The sequence below is a fragment of the Artemia franciscana genome, chromosome 6 (assembly GCF_032884065.1).
Source record: "Artemia franciscana chromosome 6, ASM3288406v1, whole genome shotgun sequence".
Lineage (NCBI taxonomy): Eukaryota > Metazoa > Arthropoda > Branchiopoda > Anostraca > Artemiidae > Artemia > Artemia franciscana.
The window spans coordinates 11,916,517-11,941,895 of record NC_088868.1 but is presented as its reverse complement, the minus strand read 5'-3'; the positions used below and the strand labels follow the sequence as shown (position 1 = coordinate 11,941,895).

The 25,379-nt window shown below is 35.1% G+C and overlaps 1 protein-coding gene across 1 annotated transcript; it reads left to right on the top strand.

Annotated features, from left to right (window-relative positions):
* On the top strand, positions 1-24,198 carry LOC136028054 (RNA polymerase II subunit A C-terminal domain phosphatase-like). Its single transcript, XM_065705648.1, has 8 exons — positions 1-118; positions 5,632-5,882; positions 8,212-8,381; positions 11,210-11,625; positions 14,169-14,414; positions 16,773-16,913; positions 20,023-20,296; positions 23,887-24,198. The coding sequence occupies exons 1-8, from the start codon at positions 113-115 to the stop codon at positions 24,138-24,140; spliced, it is 1,758 nt and encodes a 585-aa protein (XP_065561720.1). The 5' UTR covers positions 1-112; the 3' UTR covers positions 24,141-24,198.
* The last annotated feature ends 1,181 nt before the right edge of the window (positions 24,199-25,379 follow it).

The following is a 25,379-nucleotide window of genomic DNA, read 5'->3' as shown; positions in this document are numbered from 1 at the left end:
AATTGGAAAGGAAGAGCAAAGGAATCTTCTTAAACACAGGAAGCTAGTGTTGTTGTTGGACTTGGATCTAACACTGATCCACACAACAAATGATGAAAATATAAATCCAAATATGAAGGTAAGCTAATGCACGTTTTAAGTTACACTTAAACTTAATTTGGACAGGGCCAGATTGAGTTGGTGTGAAGCCCGATTAAACTTTTTTTGTGAAGCCCTCTCTATATATTAAATAAAAAAAAAAAAAAATAAAATCCTGGTTGAAATTTGTTGAAGTAAGGATGCTAGGGCTGTTTTAAAAAGTTTTTAAAAACATTATTAGTTTTAATTCTCAAATTTTAATGCAAGGCCCTTGGACATGGGGCCGAAATATCCACTGAATTGAATTCAACTGTCTTGGAAAAAATATTTCCCTATTGTTTCTACTCTGTGTTTGTTTGATATATTAAATAATTAATAAAATATACCAGCATAGTAGTTAACGTACGTAAGGTAGTTCAAGTACATTGTGCAAAATCATTCAAATAAAGGACCTTATGTAAAATACATTAATAAATCTAATCCAGGAATACATACTTAAAATTTGCTTAGAATTTCCAAGACAATTTGCTTTAAATGTCAAATCTTTTTTCTTTGTTCATTTTTATGGTTGCGTGGGGCCCTTTTAAATGTGGGGCCTGATTTGGCCCAATCGCCCTTTATCCGACACTGAATATGGACTCAATGCTGCAACTTTGAGTTCACAGCCACGATTATCCATCAGAAAAAATGGCGTTAGCTCAACAGTGTTGCAAGCGCTTTAAAATAAACTGTATTAGTATTCCGATAGAAATTGCACCACAAGATATTAATTTGTACCCTGTGAACAGCAGGTTAAGAATTTTCTGTAACAGTAAGACATTTTTTGATTAACATGGAGCAGATATCCGAGTCAGAATGGAGGAAGTAAAACCAAAATGTACAGGAAAATTTGTACCTAAACATTTGTGCGTGCCACAGTGTGCCAAGGTGTCCAAATTATACCAAAAACTATACAATTGTACCAGTGCTGGTCACCAAGCAATTGCTTGTATCTGTTCTGTTGCCAGATTGTTTCTTCTGGGTGTAATTCAATGCCTCATCAAAACAGCCTCATTCAATGAGGCTGTAATTCAGTACAAGTAACTTCAATCAGCCTCATTCAATGAGCCTCATCAAAATAGCCTCATTCAATGAGGCTATAATTCAGTACAAGTAACTCCAATGAGCCTCATTCAATGAGCTTTATCAAAACATTCTCATTCAATGAGGCCGTAATTCAGTACAAGTTACTTGATTAGGTTTAGGCCTGAGACCCTTGAGTATTTTGATACTGCTGCTTTTCAATCCTTATGTTAGTTTCTAATTATTAAAGTATGCAAAATGGTCAATAATACAATATGAACATAATTTTTATTGGTACTCTGTAGCTACCATTCAAAGAAGCCGTTATCTCCTCAATGTCCCATGCCTCATGCTTATGCATCTGATGCAGTATGTTCGGCGTTAGTCTTTTAAATATAATGAATCTGATTTTCTTTTATTAAATATTTGATTCACTGAAGTGAGTGGAAAGAGGACCATCGTCAACTAAAACTGTGTAGTTGGAACTTAGAAACAGCATATAGTTCAAATGGGACTAAGTTTGAGCTAACTCCAGAATCAGCATTGTGAGACTGATTCCGTAAAACTAAAAAAATTTGAAGAGTAGGAAGATAAGTCCCAAGATTAGAATATTGGAAGCCACTGTGATGACAGTGGTCAAGTATGGTTCTGAAGCATGGGTGCTCTGAAAAACGGAGGACGATTTGCTAGATGTTTTCCAGAGGATTTGCATATGGACTGTTTTGGGTACCCGACTGACTGAACATATTCCAAACAGTAGGCTGTATGAAAAGTGGGGTTCAATCCTGCTTTCTAGGGCTATAACGAAAAAAGGGTTGAGATGGTTAGGGCACGTTTTGTGGATGAAAGATGACAGGTTGCCAAAGATTTTCTTTTTCGGCCACCCATGTAGGGCCAAATGGAAAGCAGGTTGTCCCCGGTTGTGTTGGGAGGATGTCGTAAGGAAATATTAAAGGAAAATACGAACTTCCTGGGAGGGTGTAAAGAGGAAGGCTTTGAATTGATTGGGATAAAGGAGAAGCGTGCGTATCAGTGTTGGCATCAGGCGGAATAGTTCTGGAGCGAGTTGTTAGTAATAGAATTAACATCAAGTTTGGTGTTTTATATTAAAGTTTAACAGCCTAAGAGAATTTGTCTGATTTTTTTAAGGGGAGGGGGGTGAAGCTTTCTACCCTCAATTCGGTATTCAACTCCGAAGCCGAGGTTAGGTGAGTACTATATAAGAAAATCATGTAGGCACTAATATGTCAATACTTACCGGATCTGCCTATTTTTTTTTTAATATATTTCATGTGAATGTAACTATCTTTGTTTATAACATTAGACTCTGGTTCCGCCATATTACTCTGTCTAAAAATTTATATATGGTCCAACATATGACAAATGCTGTTACAGAAAAAAATCAACCAGGTCTAGTTCCTAGCAAATTTCTGTTGCTGCAACTCCATTCTCGAAAAACTTTTCTCTAAACCCTGTTGTAAATTCATGAGGGCTACCATGCCAAGAGAATTAAAACGTTGGTGTTTTTAAATTAGCAATGAAGATTGCTTTTTTAAATCAGTTGAGTTTTAAAATGAGATCAGAGGTAAGATGGACACAAGCCTTAAAATGATTTGATAGCTCAAAACGAATAAGTAGTATAAAAAGTTTCTTGAAAGAACTTCTCTTTGAAACAAGACGTTTACAAAAATTGACACTTTCAAATCAAATACTAGAATATTTCGGCGGCAGCTTGGAGTTTCAGTAAAATGAACGAAAAGCTGCTTTTTTCGCCTAAAACTCTCTTTGGCAAAAAATTTGTCGCTTTTCTATAAAAAGGTGCTGTTTTTTGGAAATATATGCAGTATTTTTAAGGGTTTGACTTTCATCGGATATGATCATATCAAACCAGTGCTTGCTGTGTAATTTTTCAATTCCAGTTGGAAAGAAAACAATTTTCTGACCAAACCTATTCCTGTCACTTAGCATTTAATAACTTATTAACCCGGGGTGCTAATTGATCGAAAGTGAAGTGGTAGACCTGACCCCATGGATCTCAAGGAATATTTTTTTATTTGTATCCTTATTTTTATAATTCGAAATTTTTTTGTTCCCTCCCCCTATACTATGCAAAATAGGTCTTTTTTTATCATCATTTGACGCCTGTAGCAAAGGGTCGTAAGCCTTTCATGTTGCTTTCTTTTTTACGGAACCATTTCATATGGAGAAGGGACTGAAATAACGCAAATTGGTTACTGTAAGAAAACGTAACTGCAATACCTGAAAAGTTACTAAGGTTATTAAGTTTAACCTGTCTGGAAATGCTGAGTGGTTTTCGAACCAAATCAAAAGACAGTGTGTGGACCAACCTAGTCAAAATGGCATATCTGCAATCCAGAAACGGTTAAGGGTATTAAGTTGAAACTTTAATGGTTATGTAAAAAATAAGTTATGTTAGGATCTTTTATGGTGGGGTTGGGGACTGCTAAAATTTCATGTGTCCTTTCCACCGCACTTAAAACTCAAATTGCAATTAGAAATTACTCACGAGTAAATACTGAGATAAAGCACTTAATCAAAACGAAAGACTTTAATGCTATTCGTAATGGTAACCAACAATAAAACCATTGAAATTAAAAATGAAGGATCATTAATTCAAAAGCATTTTTGAACAAAACTGTTTTACAAAGAAAAGTAGAGAGTGATATTAAAATTTGTAACGAGGGGAAAACTAGATCTGAACAGAAATTTAAAAAATCCAGTATAGCGCAAATAACACTACGACGCTAAGAAGGTTTACAGAGCAATATCCCTACTCCTGTTTTTGATTATTATGAATAGCTCTCTGCTTCTTTTAAGTTTGTCTCTTTACTCAGTATTGTTTCTGTTCGTTTTAGGATTTATTTATTCTTTATGCATTTATTTATTGGTTATCTTTATATTAGATGTGATTATTGACTTTAATTTTGTTTCCGTCTCGGGATGTGGGAATTCATTGATAGTAATTTCTGTTCTCTTTAAGTTGCAATTATTATAGGACCGTAGTTTGTTGCAGTAGCAACACTTAGGTTTTGTTCTTGCTTTTTCTTTCCTAGTCCGCTGATTCAGATTATTGTTAGAAAGTAGTAAGGGATTAATTTCCGCGGTTTTTACGAAAAGGGAGCATCTCTGTCCGAATTGATAAATGTGACGTTACAGTATTTTTCGAAAGGAGGCGTAATTATTGCTTGTGGCAAAAATTGTGGTCGCAAATTTTTGCCCCAATTTTTGCGATTCTTTGATAGCAAAAAATCGCTAGCAATCAAGCCAGAGCCTACGGTAATGTCACTTGAAGTAAAGTTTTGTTGTCAATGTCGGAGAGGACTATCTGAAATTATGGTACCAAGCTTTCTAAGCCAAAGAGGTCTGAGCTGACTTAGCTGGTTTCTAAATATTGGGTTGACAAAAATGGTTAAGAAGCACTGCCACTAGTCTCCATAGAATTGGAATTATGGATTTTGTGTTCTGTTTGTTTTGTTTTCTGGACGTGAAGTTGAAATATTTGAAATTTTTTATTCTTGGAAGGTTTATTATGAGAAGAATTGATGTTTAATTTTATTCTCAAATAGTGCATATCTAAAAAATAAATCTCAACATGGGACGTATAGGGAAGAGGGCTAGAACAAGGTGTAAACCTGGGACGTTTTTCAATCCGAGTATTTGGGTTGTCTCCATTGTTTGTTCTGACAATTTAGGTTTTTTCACTGCCTCAAATTGGAACATTTAGGTTTTAGGTATTTCTTTATTAAAACATATTCTTTTCAAAACATTTATGTTTTCGCCGTCCCTTAATTTTAACATTTAGGTTTTTCCCTGACTTGAATTTAAGCCTGTGGACTTTTCTTGTGTTTTACTTAACATATTTAGGTTCTTGCCATCCTTTGAAGTTCTTCAGAAGAGTGTTTATGCCATTTTTTTTGTCCACTGATTGGGGAACCAAGTTTTTTTTTGTTTTTTTTTAGACCAAATTTTAGGCTTAAGCTGTTGGAACGTCGAAAGCCATGAAATCCACCTCAATGCGATTAGGGTGTTTTAATTTCATTTTAAACAGTATTTATTGGAGAAATTAGGGTAAGGAAGAGACTAGAAATTAGGGTAAGAATATACGGTATAATTTCTGTAGGTTTTAAGTTTTAATATTGCTTCTTGCTTTCACTTTTTCATTAGAAACAATTATATAGTATCTCTTAGGGTTGATACTTACAATAGGAAAGAAACATGTTGTGAATCGTACGCTATGTCCCTATCCGGTGTTGTGAGGCATCTCTTATGTTCCCATTACGTGTTGCGAGACACCTACTATCTCTCCATATTAAAAAATCCCGTTGTACTGCCATTAGATTTACCCAAAAAAAGACAAAACTATGTCTGTGTAGTGTATAGGGTAGTATTACGAGGTTCTCTACTATATTGGATTAATTGAATTATTGTTTATTATTATTGTCATTGTCTATTATTGTGCGTTTCTTTTAGGACGTTTTTCACTTTCGACTTGGGCCATCAAATCAATTGCGTTCTTCTTATCACACCCGTAAACGACCACATTTGATGGAGTTTTTAGAAGAGATGTCCAAAATATTTGAGTTGCATATTGTTACTTTTGGAACAAGAACATATGCCCATGAAATAGCGCGCCAGTTGGATCCCACTGGACGTTTTTTTTCGAAACGAATCCTTTCACGGGACGAATGCTTCAGCCAGCATATAAAGTCTGCAAACCTGAAGTGAGTATCATATCTCTGTTTATCGTCCTTTGTCAGGGCTGTAGTTATTAGACTTTAGTCATGGCTAGAGCCAATACATTTTCAGCATTCACTATATTTTTCTAGATACAAAAATTTGGTTCTCAAAGAGTTAACTCATGAGCAAGTGCAAGTTTGTTGATATTCACTCTAAAATAGATGAGCTTTAGATTTGGTTTGGTTAACCAGAACTTAGGTTTCATGGACATTTCTCTTTCTTATATTATATTTTTTATGTTCTATCTTTTCTCATTTTATCTTATTCTTTCTTTTATTTCTCTTTCCCTGGTTTGATGGTAGCCTCATGATACGATGACGATGATACGATCGGGTTAGTTATATGCTATACTTCAAGCTAAACCTAATAAGTCTATTAAATATAAGTTAAACAGGTATGTATGTGGTTGGAAGGATTTGATTAGAATTCAGATTCTCAATTGAATCAAATTCTGATTTGCAGTTTTTTGCTATATATTTGTACAATTTCAGATTTTGGCTCAAATAGAATTCAAATTTGCAGCTGAAAAGTACGCATTGTTTTAATTGTTGCACTTTAATGACAATGGCTTGGCATCAATTTACGAAGATATAGGGGGTGGATGTGTATTTCCATATCTAGAAATGGGACTAGTTTCTGTTTTGCTTCTTTTTTTTTTTCAATGAAAATATAAAAGAGAATTTTTAAATGAAAATATAAAAAAGGCATTTTCAATGAAAAAACGAAAAACGGTGTTTTTCAAAATCTTGGGGGGGGGGGCAAACAGTCTAATGGGGAGCAGGTCGCTCCCGCTCACTTTGGGCGTTAAGATAATTCGATGATTCAAGGAAATCCAACTGACTTGCTTATGTTTAGATTGTCTATTTCTTTTATTCAAGCCTACAAAAGACTGATATAATCTTTATAGTTTGCTCTGGCCCAACTGCTGGGTATATAACCATGGTATACTTACTTATACTGACACTTTCTATTGTCATGTTCTCGCCGCAACGTGTAGCATATCTGCTTCTTCAAGTTCCTATAATGTCTGTATGACAGTAATAGGAAAATGAGCTTGAGAGTGAAAATAAATGTGAAAGTGAGTGTAGGCAAGTTTAGGTGTAAATGCGAGTGTGGTTGCCAGAATCATTTTATGGTCGGCACTGCTTCAAAGGAGATGTAGCATGCTTGTAATGACAAGGTTGAAAGGGGGACCCCAAGTGTATTGATATCCCTGGGGTTCAATCTTCTCAAAACGTTTTGGATGAACTTGCTCTTCTTTCATATTAGTTTTGGCGCTCGTGCTAGAGGAGAGGGTCACCAATCAAAACGACATGCTCTTGCTGCAATGCAAAAATTAGAGTAAACAGACAGAACGGTAAATATGATTTTTTTAAGCCAGGCTTTCAAGATGTAGCCGTATTGTGGAGGTTACAACGAATTAAAAAAAAAACTCATATGCATATTTGTTGATTTAATTTAGCAAAATTTGTGGTACCATTAATTTCTTAATGATATGCCGTAGTTTTGGCAAGTAAATAATGATCCATTCTAAACATCATTGGGGCAAATAATGTTCTAGAGTTTTCTAGAGATTACATTGTTTCATGGGACTCAGTCAATCAGTCAATCAATGTCAGTCAATGGTCTTGTAGTCAATTGAAACTTAGTTAATTTTCATAGTTAACTAAGTTTCAATTTTCATAATTTTTCCTCAGTTGCTCTTTGATTCTCATTGAAGTAACTCAAATAGCTGCTTTTCCCTACATGGATAAGTAGCGACAATTCTATTTAATATTATTGATGGTGGTTTTTATTTGTTTTTAGTTTAGTTTTATTTTTATCTTGTGCTGAGGACGCCTTGTTTGGATACAGGTGAAATATCCGCGTTGTTTTAGTCTTTCCTTTGTACTGGCCGTCGTCTCGTTCGAAGTTTTCTTTTTGTAGAGTTTTATCTCTCTTTGTTGTTTATTGTCATGTCTGGCCAGTTTGGCTTAAGAACTTTCATGCAGTTAGTGTGTTTAACACTCGTTCAGAAACTACCATTCTGTCTTTGTTTTAAGCATTACTCGTGTTTGAGGCAGTATTTGTCTTTAAAACCGAATTGTGCGATTGCAAAAGCTCAAATACGAATATTAGGTACATATAAACCTATGTTCAATTATCCTATTCTGAAGTAGTTTTAAAAATTTTCGTGATGTTCAATTGTTTTCGATATATGTTTTTTTTTTCGATTTATGACGAAGATATGAGCCAAACTGTTAATTACCAAAAACACGAGTGGAATATGCTTCAAGTTGTTTCGATTTCCATGCTAATTCAGGCTCCTTTTAGGGCCCTGTTTCCATGTGGGGATAATTTTGTTTGCATCGTTGATGACAGGGAAGAGGTATGGAACTTCGCACCGAATCTAATCCATGTGAAGCCGTATCATTTTTTCCAAAGAACTGGTGATATTCATGCCCCTCCAGGGCTTGAAAAAAAAGAATTAGACAGTCCCAATGGTGAGTCTCGCATAGAGCGTCTTTTTTCTAGGTCTATCTAAAAGCAGGGGAATTTTTGTAAGCGTACATGTAACGAGTTGAATTCGACTATTGCGCCAAAAATTCTTAAGGTCCTTTCACAATGAAAATTTTTCTAGTACTGAGATTTTACTCGCGATGATTTTAGCCAATAAGAATTTTCTTGTTGACATCAGCCAATCAGAGAATTCTATGAAGATTTGTATTGGCTGAATTTAGCATTAGTTCAACCTCGACATTAGTAAAATTTCGGCGTGAACGCAATCCAATACAACCCAACCCATTCAATTTCCGCCAAAACAACGTTCTAACTAATTTAAACTCTATTTATCTTGCAACTGCTGGTTAAATACAATCGCTCCGGATAAAATGAAATAAGTAATTTTAGAGTTATGTAACGGGAATTTTATTCTTGTCACTTCATAACATGGATTAACTTAATAAGTTAACTTTCTTTTATCAATATGCATATTTTTTAGACATTACTTGCTAAAAATAGTTTTTTTTCTGTGACTTTAAATTCATTCATATTCTATAAAACGACTCCATTGGGTATTTCAATGCATGTGTAGCTATACACAATTGCAAAATTCCATTTGGTTTCCTCGCAGGTAAGGTCCATTTGAACGCAAGACTGAGATACAATTACATTTATATAATTACATTTATACGCAGTGTTTCATCTATGTTTTTGCAATTATCTGTACCCTTCAATATATATATTTTGACGTAGTCAAACAGTAGCGGAGGTTCTAATTCAAGAAACATCTATGACCCTCCATAAGAATTCTATCTATGGTGGATATATTAGAAAATGAATATTTTCTTATCCTTTTCTGCTCAGTTGCCTGAGATGGTATGGGTTTGGACTCGAGGTCAAAGTGGTAACGAGCTCGTTATGCTTGGAAGCTAAGTTTATCATTGCTGCGACGTCAGACTCAACAGAACGAACCTAAATTCATAGTAACTAAAAATGAAGCTATAATTTGATAACTAAATGGGGTTTTTAAACCATTTAATGCGAAAATAGAGCTTCAAATGTTTCAATGATGAAATTATTCAGTAATTTATTTCTTTGTCAACTTGAATTTTAAGATACTACATTAAAAAACATTGTTCGGTATAACTCAGTAAATAGGCATTCAGAATTGTATACCGTATATACTGCATAAAAAGAGTTTTGAGTCCTGATGATTCTTCGTTAATTCCAGGCTAATAGGGTAAAACTCTGTTTTTCTTCGTTTGGGCGATATGCCCAATTCGTTTGGCCGAATATCGCCTAAACGCCCAAATTCGTTTGCATGATAATATGCAATAGTCTGGCTTGCCTGATTTTATGAGGCTTCTTCAAACTGTAATATCTCACTGATGGCTTTTTCAATTGAATCGAAGCAAGCACCATTTGATTCATTACAATTCTGCCAACATAACATGAGTCGATTTATTCCGTCGGCATAAAAATCGGGTGCTCGATTTTCAATGAAAAATGACGAATGCCTTATTCGCCTCGTCAAGACTGGTGAATTTTCTACCGGTGAGAAAGTTATCAAAGTCCTTGAAAATATGGTAGTCGATTGGTGAAAGGTCTGAGGAGTATGGTGGGCCTGGTAGAACTTCAGAGCGTCATTCGTCTAATTTTTGAATGGTAATTTGTTAGGCGTGTGGACAAGCGTGGTCGTGGAGCAAAACTGCTACTGGTGCAATTTTTGGTACATTTTGTAGATTTTCTCACAATTGGACTCTTCTGTGATGGTTTGTTTCGGTTGCAGAAAGTTATAGCGAATCACACCAGCCGCTGACCATCAAACAGTAACGATGGCCTTTTTTAGTGTTTTTACCTTCGAAAATTGCCTGGGTGGCTCATCTGTGTCCAATTACTGTCCTGAACGTTTCCTGTTGTCATAGAGGATCCCGTTTTTCACCACACGTAACGATCTGATCCAGTAAAAGGATCGTTTTGGTTGCGCAAGAAAAGAAGAAAAGACCTTGAAACTTGACAAATATTTTTTGATCGTTCAGATCGTAGCGCACCCATTTTTCAATCCTTTTTAACCTTTCGAAATGTTTCAAACCATCAAAACCAAAATAGGCTGGACATCCAGCTCTTCTGCCATCCCACCTGTCGTATGTGATGGTTGGGTCTCGACCAGAGTCATCAAATCATTGTCCTGGATTATTCTAGGTTGACTTTTTCGGGACCCATCTTTGAGTCTAAAAGCTCTGTAGCGAAATTTTGCTAACCAAGTCAGCGCGTTCATTAACGTTATTATTGCCAAATGCCTTTTCAATTCTTTAGGCTGTTCCGGCAGTGCTTTGTTTCAGTTCCAATTCTTTGGAAAAAAAATGAGTGAAAATCGCTGAAAAGACATTATATGGTAATAAGCCGAAACGAGGTAGAAAAAAAATCAAACTTGTAAATTATTGTGTAGAGTATAAAATTCTCTGCTGTTTTGTATATATGACAGCACAGTAGATTCAATATTTGTTGAGGTATGGAGCTATATACACATGACACTAAAATGGACATCTTGAAACAGCCTAATTTTACAATTGTCGATTCGGAATATGTATCAGTACACCTTTTACACCGTTTAGTAGTACACTGTTTGCCATTACTTGTACATCATTTATCTGTTTGATGAATTTTTAATAAGAGGAGTTCGATGACTCCTCTTATTAAACAGCGAAATAAAAATTTCGCTATTTCATGTCTCATATCAATGATCAAATTTGCTTGTTTCTGCCATCACCATGCACTTCCCTGACTCTGTAACCTTAATCCTTTCACTTATTGAATTCGTTTTTTTTAGAGAAACCTAAAAGAGAACAAGGCAAAGAAAAGACTGCTGACAGTATCAGAGTGTCAATTGTAGACAGGGACGTGGAAGAAAATAGCGGTGGAAAAATGGAAGAAGGCGTAGACAAAGAGAATAAGAATAGTGATGTTAAAAAAGAATTTGAAAACACTGAAAATGAGAGTTCACCAATTGAAGACAATGTTTTAATTGACAAGAGCTTAGAGAGTGAGAATGAACAAAAGAAGGACGATCAAACAAATGAAAGGAACATGCCAGTCCAGTTTGATTATTCAGCTGAGGACCCGAGTGACAGTGATGACTATCTTATTTATTTACAAGACATATTGAAATCTACTCACAAAACTTTCTACGAGATGTATGATGATTTCCTGAAAAAAGGAGATAAGAAACTCCCAGACCTAAAAACGGTAATTTACTCTTGCTCATTTATTTTTCTTAAATCCGAGTTTCATTTTAAGATATCTCTTGCAGTGTCTTTGCAGTATCTGTGTACTACCATAAATGACTGTTATTTTTGGATCCCTGAGGCATTTTTTCTCTCCACTCTAAGCGTCTTCCGAGATTCCCCCCCCCCCCAAGTCCCCCCAATGACAGAAAATTCGGTCGGGATTTAAAATAAGAGCTCGGAGTTACGAGGTCCTTCTAATTGTCAAATTTCATTAAGATCTGATCACTCGTTCATAAGTTAAAAATACCTCACTTTTTCAAATTTTTTTCGAATTAGACAGTTAGTTTATTTGACAGTTTATGGTAAACAGTCATTTGCAATAAATGACTGTTCTTTTTGGATGTCTGAGGCATTTTATGTTCATTATTTTTTATTTACTTATACATTCAGCATTAAGTAAACTATAATTTAATTATAGTTTATAATTAATTTAGTCTATAATTTAAAGCTGTCATTTCCGATAATTTTGATTTCAGTTGAGTATTTTGTTAATCATATCCGCCTATGAGGCCGGACGACTTCAGTTCCCCGTTTTGTATACAAGTCCAGTGGACATTGTCTGTCATGAATCAGCCCAAAATCTTGGCCATCTCTTTGTAATTCCTGTGGTCGTTTGAAATACCCTTACTCTATGTTTATCTATATTTATTCTACCCTAGGATGGATGATAGACTCTCTGTCAAAAGGCTAAATGCTATTATTTTATACAATTCTGAAACAGGGTTATGCTTTACCTCTCACATTTCTTTTGGCTTTGCTCTAAATAGCCATGGCTTTCAAGTCTTTCATCACTTCTAACAATTTGATGCTAATCATATAAATCTGCTTTTTTAGTTTTTGAAAAAATCTAAAATAAATTATCTGAGGCAAGGGACGATGCTATAAGATGCATTACCTTCTGCTTCAAGACGCTTTCAATGACATCAATTAACAAATACAAATTTGAGTGGAAGGCTGGTAGATAATCTTCATCTGGAGTCTCTTAAATTAGCCTAAAAAGTATCTGTTGGTAGGATTAGAGGTAGTAGCTAACTGGCTGGACCTAATTGTCATTTAAATTAATGGAAAAATGCCCACTAGCCAAATCGCCTAATGATTTCGAGAGAAAGCCCGCTAGTTAGGAGCTGGTAAAGCTCTGAGCTTTATAACAAATGTTTATGCAACACTAGCCACGTGTCAAAAGATAACTGTTACATGATTGTGGCAGGACAGAATTGTACGTTGAATAGTTTATTAAAGCTTTTATATTGAAAGTTTTTTTTGTGTCTTACAAGGGCTCTTCCAAGACCAAATAAAGGAGTTTGCTAGACCTGCTCTTGACAAAGTGTAAGGTTAGCGAGAATTACTTTGCAAAATGTCTGAGGACCTTTCTCACCTGAAGGGTTGAGTGCCTGGGCTCCCAGAAGCTGAATTTAAGAGTGGGGAGATTGGATATTTAATTTCAAAAAATGTCAATCACAAGCTCCGAAGGACCGAATTCGTATTTTGGAGTTATAAAACCATAAAAATGGAAAAATCATAAAAAAAGGCACAACATCTAAAAAACTGGCTAAAACTGGGTCTAATCGGAACTTCCAATGCTGTATAGTGCAAATCTAAAAAAAAAGGCAATGTCACTAAGCCAGGGAGCCGGTACCCTCCCCCACCCTCTTATGGGCGTCCATAGAAATTAATGCTAAAATAGCTTACTTTGTGTACATAAATGATAATATTTTATAGATAAAATATTATATCTAAAATCATTCCGAAAGAGAAAATACAATTTTTTGCAGTAGAAAAGTCAGAAATGTCGATAAGATCAGTTGTTTTGACGAAAATATCCAAATCAAACAGTAACAGCTTTGCTCTTATGTGAATTTTTTTTTTCTCTAGCTCAGAGGGTTTGAATGATTTGGTTTGTGATTTTTTTTTTTTAATTATTGGCAATTGGTCCCGGCCAATTTTGTTTTTTGGGGTTGCTCATCTTTCTTGTTTTATCAAAAAAAAAATTATACATACATACAAATCAGCATTAACACTAAGAAAGTACTACCATCCTTGTTTATCAAGTTTTTTTTAAGATAATTTCCACAAAATTTCATTTACCTCTTTGGCAGGCGTTAGCCATGTTGAAATCCTTAAAAAGGGAGCTATTAACAGGGTTGCCATAAGCAAAATAAACGTCTTTATTTGAGCATTTACACTGTCGTTTTAAATTATGACTTTTCCTATATGGTCAGTTAAGTCAGGTCAGATATAGAATTTTAACCTCTGAAGGTTGCAGAAGCTTAAAAAGAATATCCTTGAAACCATTTGTATACACGAACCGAAGTTTCAAGGGGGTATTCTAGGAATGGATAATGAGGTTGAAAAAGTCCATTGTGAGAAAAGAATTTATCCTTATTTGTAGATATATTTTGGACATACATAGCCCAGGACTTAACTCCCTTGGCCTACCATATTTCTTGATTAAAATAAAATGCTATCACAAGCTTCTTAAATGTTTTCAATAACTCTCCACAGGTCATACCTTATGTTAGATCAAAAGTTTTGGCTGGAGTCAATATCGTCTTCAGTCATGTAATACCAAATACTGAAGTTCTTGAGAAGAGCAGACCCTTTCTTGTTGCTCGAAGCTTAGGTGCCAATGTTACAAAAGATATAGTTCCTAGGAGGCCTAGTCAGAAAGGAGATGCCACTACACACGTAATTGCTCCAATTCTTGGGACGGCAAAGGTGAAAAAGGCCCAGCAACTAAAGTACATCAAAGTAAGTTGAACTGTTTCGCAAGTGTGTTTTCTAATGATATATTTTCGAAGCTATTGAGAACAAGCCTCAGATAGATTCTCATTTGAGTGTTTCTCTTGAATTACATATAAACCAATTTAGTTTGTCGCTTTCTCGGGTTTCGAATAGAGGCCCTTCTCTAAACTAAATGGTATAGATTGAAAACCCAATACAAATCGAGTTTTGGTCTTACTGCTTAATTGCTCAAATAGCCAAGCTTAAGCGAGTGGTAGTATCAGAACCTGAGTGCACTCGTCTACCCTACGCCGTCCTTCCGCAACACGCCTAGTTGTGGGTTATTGTTACCCACTTAGAACTCATTGTTGACGCTGTATTTGGACTGCATGGTGGTGTGGTGATTTGGCAGCAATATGGTGGAAAAGCCTGATATTTACTGGTAATTACTTTGCTGTTTTGAAACTCACAGATATGGAATATTTGAAGGATTTTGGAATATTCTGAAGGAATTACAAAATCCCAAATACAATTGTTGTTTTTTTTTTCTTTTGCTTTTTTCATGCATTGAGCCGAAGATGAATGAGCGAATTTTGCCGAAATGGCATAGGTGCCCTTGTTCGGGCTAACCTACGTTTTTACAATCAATAAAATTTAACAAATTAAAGAACCTATCTTCTTTCAAGATATTTTATTCAGCTCAGAAGCAAATTAAGTCAGACCCTTACTGAAATCCAGAACCTGATTGTTCAAAATTCAACTTGTTTTGAATTCTGCTACTTCTATTGGACAAACTTGCACCATCGGTAGCGCTAGTAGCTTCCGATTTCTTCTAAAAGAACCTTGCTAATCCAATAATTAAATCAGTTATCAGGTCACTATTTTGATTGTATCCATCCCAATGCAAAATTAGTCCTGAAAAACTCAGGCCCAATTTTTAATTTAGTTTCTTCCATAGTTTAGTTGCAGAATTTGGTAATTCTAGACTCGTGGCTCTCTTTAATTTTAAATTTAACTATTTACTTTTTGAGCAAAACTATTGAATTCGGATTTTCAGTAGACGAAAAAAATAATCCAACTACCAAAAACAGGATCAAATATTTTTTACCGTATCTTGAACTCTTCTTTGGAAAGGGGGGGGGTGTTTGTTACGTTTTGATACATTTAAAGCCCTAACTGTTGTTTTATTGTTTGTTATCTCTTATTTGTTTAATCTTGTATTTTCTTCCTCTCTGATTTTTTATTTAGGTGTAAAAGAAAGAACAAAAGATTCAATGGAGGCTCTTATTGTAATTTATGTTGAATGTAGGTTTAAATAGTTTAAACACTTCTTTATTAGTATTAAAAGAAAAGTCAAGGCACCAATCTCTTGGACAGTCCAATTGCTTAAATTTGGGTTGCCCACTATAATCCCCTTTGTTGGAATTTACTTTGTATTGATAATTAGTTGATCAAAGTTAAGAGTATGTGTTGTTAAGTGAAGTATACCTTGAATGTGGCTAAATATAAAGGTCATAGCTTGGTTTTAATGTATGTCATTGTTTTATCTCTCATATGTTAACATTGATCATCTCTTTACGGACGAAGCGACATAATAGATGACTTACATATTTCTTAGTAAGTAATAATATAGAATCCATTGAATGCTTTTACCAAATGTTCCAAGGGGAAAAAAGAATTTCGGCCCCCCTCCCCCCCCCTACATACCTGCTTATAGTATTTGACTGTACAAGCTTAGGAGCATTCTTTGAGACTTCTATGCTATTGACGTTCGCGTCAAAAAGAGTACGCGTAATTAAACGATAGGTGTAAAAAGTTCCTATTACTAATAAAAGTAATTTCCATTGCTAAAGGAAACTAAATCGGGCTAAAAAAAATTTCGTAAGTTCTATTAAGTATGTCTCAAATGTCTCAAAATCCGTATAAATGTGTCATTTTTTTTTAAGATTCTCAAAGTTTTTCCTGGTCTCACTGACTGAGAATTCGAGGAAGGTTTCTATCTAATGGGGACAATCAGGGGATTTGCAATCATCTTAAATGGGGGCAGTAGGAACAATAGCAATAAGTGAAGAGTTCAGTACTAAAGTGATAGATTTAATTACTTTTTAAATTTGGCTTTTACTCAGTTTTAAAGAAGTACCTATTTTATGGTAAGTGCTTTATGTATTTTGTTCCAAAAAGGGCTGTGCTCAACTCACCTTAGCGAAATCCTTAAGGAAAGAAATATCCTAATATATTTAGGGCTGTTTTAATTATCATTAGTTAGGGTGCAGCCAGTTTTTTTTCAGTTGTGCCCTTTTTGTGAAGTAATTTTAGCAGATCTAAAAACTGACTTTCAGTCAATGCTTCATTTTAAGTGTTTTGAATGGCAGAATTTTGTTACAGCTCGTGACTCCAGATTGGCTTTGGGCTTGTGCAGAGCGATGGGAGCACGTTGTTGAAGGTCTTTTCCCCGTGACTGAAACCCAAGCATCAAATAAGTATCGTCCACCTTCCCACTGTGTTACACCGCAGATTGCTAGGCAGGTGAGTTAATCTTTGATGCCTAACGAGGTGAGACTGCTTACTGGACCTACTATACGCTCCTAGCTAAAAGACTATAATGCGTACTAGAAGCTAAATATTAGAAGCTACGGGATTGGTCGAACCTGAAATCCTAGACAAAGAGTTCTAGGTTCTGGATCTGGGTACTTTGCACGTGCATCGAATTTTGCGCGTGAACAGGAGCTGCTGGGAATAAGCTGCCATAATAATAAAAAAAATGAATGAAGAAATTGTCACCTCGAATTGGTTTAAACACACCCATAGACGAGATATTAATTTTCAACTGACTTGAGTATGTTAATGCTTACTGTGATACAATATTTAGAGTTTAAACCTGACAATTTTCATTGAGGCGTAATACGGCTGAGGAATTTCGTTATTTTCTCGTTTTGACATTGGCTGATAATGTATTTTCCTGGTAGGGAACCGCCTCTCTCCACTACCCCTTTGTTCCTTCTTAAATAGTATCCTTGCTGGTCTTATTCTCTCACAGAATATTAGGTAGATAATTTCGAGACTGACCGTTTCAGATTTTGTGTGGAGGGATGGCTAAACCCATGAACATCCATGTTAGGATAGCTGAAATGTGGAAGGCCAAAATTTCTGTTTCTAATACTATTTTTAACTATTTAGGATAAACAGGTGTTTTGCTGACGATAGTGTTTAATGTTCAAAGAGAGTTTGCTCAGAAAACGGTTGCTTACCATATAAAACGTTCCTTTTTTAACTTATATCGGTGAAATTTTAAACTTCATGGAGGGAGCTCTACTGCATTAGTATTCCTGTTAACCCAGATAAATAATTCCTTGGGGATGGGGATCGAGGACAACTAGGTGGGACTTGCCTATTGATTGGACGTGTCTCAATAGCATCTAGAATTATAAGAGCTCTGCACTGCTAATTGTCTTACAGTTATTTTTCCTTTTTTTTCTTTTTTTTTTTGTCTTACAGTTATTTTTCCCTTTTTTCTTTTTTGTCAGCTAAGACTGGTAAGTTGAAACTATAAGTTTTAGAGGTATACTAATTTCAAAAACTTGTATAGCGTAACCCATTCTCTGGATGTTTACGCCTGTATTCCCTTTTTAACTCACAGTAACTCCCGTATAGGTTTCAATAAGATTTACTTTCCCGTGGTGTTTAGAACGCTAAAGAGGTAATCCCACAGTTAGTCTGATAAAGGGAGTTTTGGTGCCATAAAAAGAAAAAACGCGATCTGGGCTATATAATAAGTAAATAAACCATATTTTCCAATTAAATTTATAGTAAACTGTATTAGTTGTACATCGAACTTTTAAAAGCATTGTATTCAAATACAATGTATCAAATTCTGTTTCCTTTTCCCTCTCATTGGATTCCGTTTCAAAAACCCCTTTCTTTTTCAAATAACCAATTGGCACAGTGATTCTCTGACAACCCTAGGGTGGGGGGGGATGCTCAATCGCCCGTAGGCTTAATAAATTTTCTTTTGTTGCAATGGAAAATTTTTTTTGGCTAATATAAGCTTAATCAATACAAAAAAGATAGATAAGTAAAGCTATGGACTTTATTAAAAAGTTGCGGATGAAACGCAAAATTTTTGAAAAATTGATAACTTCAATAATCGTTGAAATACTTGTATGAAAAAGACAAAAATAACGCTTTGGAAACGATGAATAAACTAGAATTATTTCTCGTCAGGTTTAAACCAAATCCAACTTTGGTCAAGTGTATTCCTTGAAAGGTAGATTCTCGTGAGACGTCTCGTCACCATTGATTAGAGACAAACATAAAAGTCGAATGGGTTAAACGAACATAATTGCAAATTATAAAGATCACCGTGCTCATTTTTAGAAGAAACAATTTTAAATTCTCCCATCAAAATTTTCTGTTTAAAGCACTCAAAATCGAGATTTTATCTTTTTTGGTTTTAGGCTATTTTGTTGCAAGAAAGCAACTTTTAATTTTGATCCTTACAGAAATTTATAATTTAAAAGAAAAAGCAAGTGCTGTGTAAGCATCAATTAGCCCATTCCTAGTTATAATGGACTTGATCATGTCGTCCCCCTTTAGCTTCGTCTATAATCCTTTAAAGAAAAAACTAGCTTTGATCACGCTTTTTTAGCATGTGTTAGTGGTTTCGTTTTCATCGAAATTTGAGGTCAGTGTTGACACCTCTATAATATCAGTATTTAAGGGCAGTCTGAGTCTTTATGGAAACTTTTTCTTTCTTAATTTACTTTTCTCCTCTATTTTCCCCAACTTATGAAAGAAAGAAAATGAATTCAGTAAATATGGCCACTACTAGAAGGTAACCTGTGCGCAGTGGCCCAATTAATTAATTATTTCACCGAATGAACAGTATAAAAATAATAACCCCATCCAACAAAGAGAAGAAAATGGATACCAACAGACTGTGATATTTACGAGGAACCCCTCTCATCCTGCATCTCGGCTATGGAAAACTTTTGAACTGTGACTTATATTAAGTAACTAATTCAAACCTCATACTGCATTATAAAACATTTGAAGATAAGGCGAAAATTAACCTTTTAGGCCACAATTTATTTCTGTTTTTTAGTAACAGTTCTGGCTCTTCATGATTTATAGGCTAAACTATTTAGCATAGCAAGTGTTTTTGTATCTTTTTTTTTTAAGTATTTGATCAATATTTGATAGGTTTTGATTGTAAGTGTTATCATTTGTTTTTTCTTTATATTATATTGTAGCATACTCCTCATTTTTTGAGGGAAATAAAGAAAATAAATAAAAATTACGGAAGGCTATCCTAGAAGGTTGTGTCCACGTAACGAAACATAGTGGACTAACACCACTGTGTCTATTTTGTCCTTTTAACTTAATTGGAGTGATTTCATGATTTTGAAAATAGTCTGATGATTTCATTTTACCGATATTTTGTTCTGATTTCAAGTTAGGGAATTGAGAGCGTGCTGTCTCTAAATATTATGACACAAGGAGTTGCTAACATTCCAATACTTAAATTACCTATTTTATCCTAATTTTTTACATTAATTTCTTTAATTTACATTATTTGTTTTCCCATTGTTCTAATTTAACTGCTAATTTGTCCTTATATCATTGTAATTTATTCAAGGAAGCTGAAACTTCGCGCTCGTTAAAAAACTTAGAAGCTGAAAAGCCGCCCGTCCCTTTTACCCAGGAAATGTTAGATGAAATGTCAGAAGAAGTAGAAAGTACTTTAGATGAAGAAGAAGATAAAGAATCACTCTTTGCTGGTGATGAAGAATTTTTGGGAGACGAGGAAGAAGAAGAATATGACCCTGACGCAACATGGATCAAAACAATGGAAAATTTTAATGAGTTAGAAGATGAAAGTGAGTTTGGTCCTACAGAAGATGTATATGAAGGTAACCATTTTTCTTTCTTGAGATGCAGGGAAGGGGACATTTTAGTTTATTTGTATATTCTCTGTCTTTTAGATGCAGTTTTCTTTCTTTTTGTCTCTATAATTTCATTATTTTCAGTCTTTTGTCAATAGCCTCTCGAATAAACTTTTGCAATTATTGAATTTTTTGATGATTAAACAATCCTGTTTAGCCTATATTTTAGGCTAAACTGTAAAATTCCATGGACCACCTTATGAACCACATGATGATCAACTTATCTGAATCCTATATCCTGCCAATTAATTTCTCTGCAAATTTCGCTTAGATGATCGTTTGGACTGATCTCAGGGTGATTTTTAATCTCCCATTCTATGCAGGTGTTCTTGAGATATAGGTATACCAAATGTAAATTTGTGATGGATTATAAGTTTTTTGATGAGTGGTTTGCTGCTAAATATTTGTTTTTCCGACGTTTTCTATAAATTTTTCATGGGTTGTTCAGGCAATCCTTGAGGGATTCCCACAGTGCATCGCTACGACTATAAATAAAAGCCCGTTGTGAAGTTTTCTACTCACAAAACAGACGTTCTATTTCAGACCAAGGCTGTATCCAGGAGGAGGGGCTTGATGGTTTGACCCCCCCCCCCGAAATGTTTGTCTGACTTATCAAAAGTTAAAAAAAATCAATGTAAATAAATGTTAATGCTTTTTTTTTTATATATAATCGTCTCCACTTTCACTTCACCTTGTCTCTCCTGATATTACTACAGTCTCTTTAAAAATACCGGGCATCCTAAATTTAGGTTAGCATTTTTGCTAACCTAAATTGAAATGCTCACGTAAGAAACACCCTAAACCTGTTCAGTACTACTATTTCCCTTCAAAGACTTATGCCTCCTTTGTTTGTCTTTTCTACTTGAATATTGTATTTCCCTTTTGACAAGCTTCCACTTTGAGTGGAGACTTCGATTATATTTAATACACCCCAAAATGAGCCCTGTGAGTAATTCTTTATGAGGTCAAAGCATTTAGCTAATGGCTCAGAAGAATTAGACTGTATACTTCGTTCACAAAAAACGCAGCACTTAACCCTCGCACCAAGAAAATTAATCGCAAAAGACACTTTTCTCCCGGAGGGCCTTGGTTGTTGTTTGTCTCAGTCCTTATCTATCTGAAATCATATCCATTGCCTTACATTATGGTATGAAAAAAAAGCATGCATCATCTATATAACAGGACCAGTTAGCTAGTCATTACTTTGCCCTGACAGTTAAAGCTACGCGTGAGTTGGTGTTGTCGTCTGTATTAGAAAAACTTAGAAAATCTTATTGCCTGCTAGGCAGGGTAAAAGGTCGTTTTGATAAACAAACACTTACTATAATTTATAATTCAATGTTTGCACCTCATGTATTTTTCATTGTTCCATTTTTGAAGACTTTAAGTAAAAGTTATAAAGAGCGTATTCGCGTGTACTTTTCTCGGCTAGCTTGATTCTCTATGTATACTAGTCGTTGGTCTACCGACGTGATGTTGACAGCAAATACTTCATCTTAATTTGTGAATTAGAATATTGGAAGCTACAGTGATGACAGTGGTCAAATATGGCTCTGAAGCATAGGCACTCCGAAAAGCAGATGAAAATTTACTAGATGTTTTCCAGAGAAATTGCCTACGGACTGTACTGGGTACCCGGCTGACTGACCGTATTATTTCAAACAGTAGGTTGTACAAAAAGTGTGGCTCAATCCCGCTTTCTGGGGCTATAATGAAAGAAAGGTTGAGATGGCTAGGCCACGTTCTACGGATGAAGGATGACAGACTACCGAAGATTGTCCTTTTTGGCCAACCGTCTAGGGATACACGGAAAGCAGGTCGTCCTTGTCTGGGCTGGAAGGATGTCATAAATAAATATTTAAAGGAAGTGCGAACTTCCTGGGAGGATGTAAAGAGGGAGGCTTTAAATAGATTAGGTTGGAGGAGGAGCGTGCGTGGCTGTGTTGGCCTCAGGCGGCTTGGTGCTGCAGTGAGTTAGTAGTAGTAGTAGTAATTGGTGTAATTGCTTGTTTTAATTAATGAATGACTGTAATCAAAATCTAGATGAATAGTGGTATCAATGTTGAAGCAGAATGCCGTTCTATTTTTTTTAGTATTAAGATGCTACATTGTGACAGTTTCGGAACGGCTACCGGTTTGAAAGGAGAGGAAGGCGTGGTCTCTTTTGGTTACCTTGTATCTACTAATAAGTAAAGTAATAAAGGAGAGGATGCATGCTAACCGTAATCGTCTCATGTAAAAGCTATGGTTTAGAATCCTTATGATTGATATTGCATCCGTTAGGACAGAACTCTTGCCAAGCAGCAATAGTATAATAATTACAAGCATCACAGTCTGTCATACCCAGAAGACTCTAAAAAGCTCGGCTGTGATAATTAAATGGGTGACATATGCAATTGGTGTTGAAATTGAGTTATGAGGGTGTCGTGAATAAATTCAGAACGATGAATTGAATGGTATTCTATCTTGTTCCGTTACGGAGATAAAGAAAAAGAGACATACGCTAGTTTCGACAGAAGAGGTTTATCCTACGGAGCTATAACTTGTCCCCTTTTTTGTCAAGGATAAAAGAGACATAAAAAAATAAAAGACATAAATGAAGCCAAAAAATGGTATAATTTTGAACTCCCTCAGAATACTTTTGTTACTGGCATTGGCTAGTTCCCGTTCTGATTTATACAGAAACGATTATGAAACCAATTGGTTGTAATATTATGATAATTCTTCGTGCACTTATTTCATAATTGCTATGAAAATAAATCCGAATGCTTTTTAGGCTTTCAGCAGTAGCTGGAATATTCCCATCAAAACATCAATTAGAAGTGATTTCATAAATACACAGCAAAATAACCTACTTTAGCTTATATTGGTTTATTGTCAATGTAACTTAAATGTCCAAAGATGTATGTACTGAACCTTTGAATCAAAACTTCATAACAAATGTAGGCATCTAATATTTTCAATTAGTGTGTTCTATGTCAATGTTTGTTTATTTGCAGCATATCTGCAACAACTTTAAAGACAAAATTAGACACACACGCCTCTAGTGTGTGTCTAATTGATCTGAAAAAGAAAAACTAATGTATAAAAAAAAATAATAAAACCAATTCGAATTTTCATAATTACTCAACTCAAATCGGGCGATATGGGACTCCACAGACAAAGAAAAAAAGAAAGAAAGGTGGCACCACCTTTGGTAACCAACATAAAATAGAAAGGAGCTAGTTTCAAAAGTACAATTATAATATAGTAGGTGGATAACTAAATGTAATTGTAAATTAATATCTGAAAACTCAACCACCACACTTCTGGAAATGCCAAAGAAATGAAAGTACTGTGACATGACTGGTAGTGCGTTTGTTAGTGCTGCAAAAGTCACCTGGCGGTTGTATTAAGACTGAATGAAATAAACATTAAATTGAATTGAAAATTATTGTTGACGAAGGTGAAAAGTATAGAATTAGTCATTTTTTGTCAATTTGATACCTTCTTGAATAAATAATCTTTCGAATTGTCATTTTCTGCTTTATTTAATGTTTTTGTGTATTTTTATTTAGAGGATCATCCACATGGCTATAAAGCCGGCCTACATCATTCTCCTGATGGTCATTTTGAAGAGGCTGAAGACACGTCTGATGAAGAGGAAACGGCTAGGAAGAGGAAGAGAGACCCCTATGAGGAAGATGATGACGATACGGTCAGTCAGAGGTTTAGACGAGGAGAAGACCTCCCTGACATGTCTGAGTTTGAACAGCCGGATAGAGAGTATGATGAAAACTCGGACTGTGAGGGGAATATTGAGTTTTCGTGATAATTTACCTGATTTTTTTTTTTAATTGTCCTATTTCTTATAAAATCGAAGTTTGCTATATTATTATACTTTGTTGTGCAGAAAAGGTTCAAGTATACTGCTAATTTTAGGTTTATTTTGTAAATGTATTCGCTAAAAGCAGTGTTTTTTGCGGGTTTGCCTCTGGTTTGAGGGATAATTGTCCAAAAATTTATTGACTAGTGCAAAAAAATACTGAGAATCGGAGGCGAGGAGTCGATATCCACTGCTAGAAGGGTGTGTGAAAGCACAGGATGGTTGGCCCCCAACCTCCCATTGCACTTCCTGGCTGAAGGGCCCTGAAACGGAGATCAGCACTGCCGGTCTGGACCTTAAGGGTCTAGTGCCGTCTTACTTACTTTTACTTTTACTTCTCCACTGCTAGAAGAATTGAGCTCATCTTGAGTAAAGGTTTTGGATTTGGAGTGTAATCTAACGAATCTTGATCCGGTAGAAACAAACAGCTTGTATCCAGTAACTTTTCGAAGTTTTACATTTAGAGTAGGATTTATTATGAAAAGCGCATTATCGCAATACTGATCATTGAAACTTGATCCAGCATAAACTCTGTTGAAAATGAAAGGATTAAAGACTGTTGTATTTTATCAGTTTCATCATTTATTAGACCAAAAAGGAGTTCTTTTCGACGCTTCTTCTTTGAGAGGTAACGCCTTATTGGGTTGTGGCATGAACGAAGCATATGCAAGGTTCGCAGAATAATGAAATTTTCACTAAGAAATTTAGTGTTAAGTATTTTGTATATTGTATATTCTCTATGGCATAGTCAACTCTGTCTTCTTCAAGAGCTACATGCAACTAATGAACCGTTAAAAACAATGTTCAAAGTTCAACTTTGCTTGTCTTCTTATTGAAGTAATTTCTGCCTGGTTCATGTTCTAATATTACTTTTCACTTTTCGTTAGATTTTTTTTATTTTTTTGCTGCTTCTTGGTTTTTTTTTCTACTTTCAAGTAATGGCATGTCGTCACCATATTTCCATCTAAACGGAAATTTGGAGGCGAGTTTGTTAACCATGATGCTTCACGTGCTTCACTTAGCGCAAACAAACATGCTAAAAAAGATGGATAAATTTTCACTAGGAAAAATCTTCGCTTTAAATTCACGAGAATAGTTGTCAATTATCCCATAACCAGCCAAAAAGCCTATAAGATGATAGATATAAAAAATAAAATTAAAGTCCGCTGCTTATATTGATTTGCG

Bases quoted from the DNA above. Each gene is read 5' to 3' on its own strand.
- LOC136028054 (XM_065705648.1), top strand. The intron at 8,382-11,209 runs GTGAGTCTCGCA...CGTTTTTTTTAG, and splicing joins AGAATTAGACAGTCCCAATG to AGAAACCTAAAAGAGAACAA. The intron at 14,415-16,772 runs GTAAGTTGAACT...ATTTTGTTACAG, and splicing joins AGCAACTAAAGTACATCAAA to CTCGTGACTCCAGATTGGCT.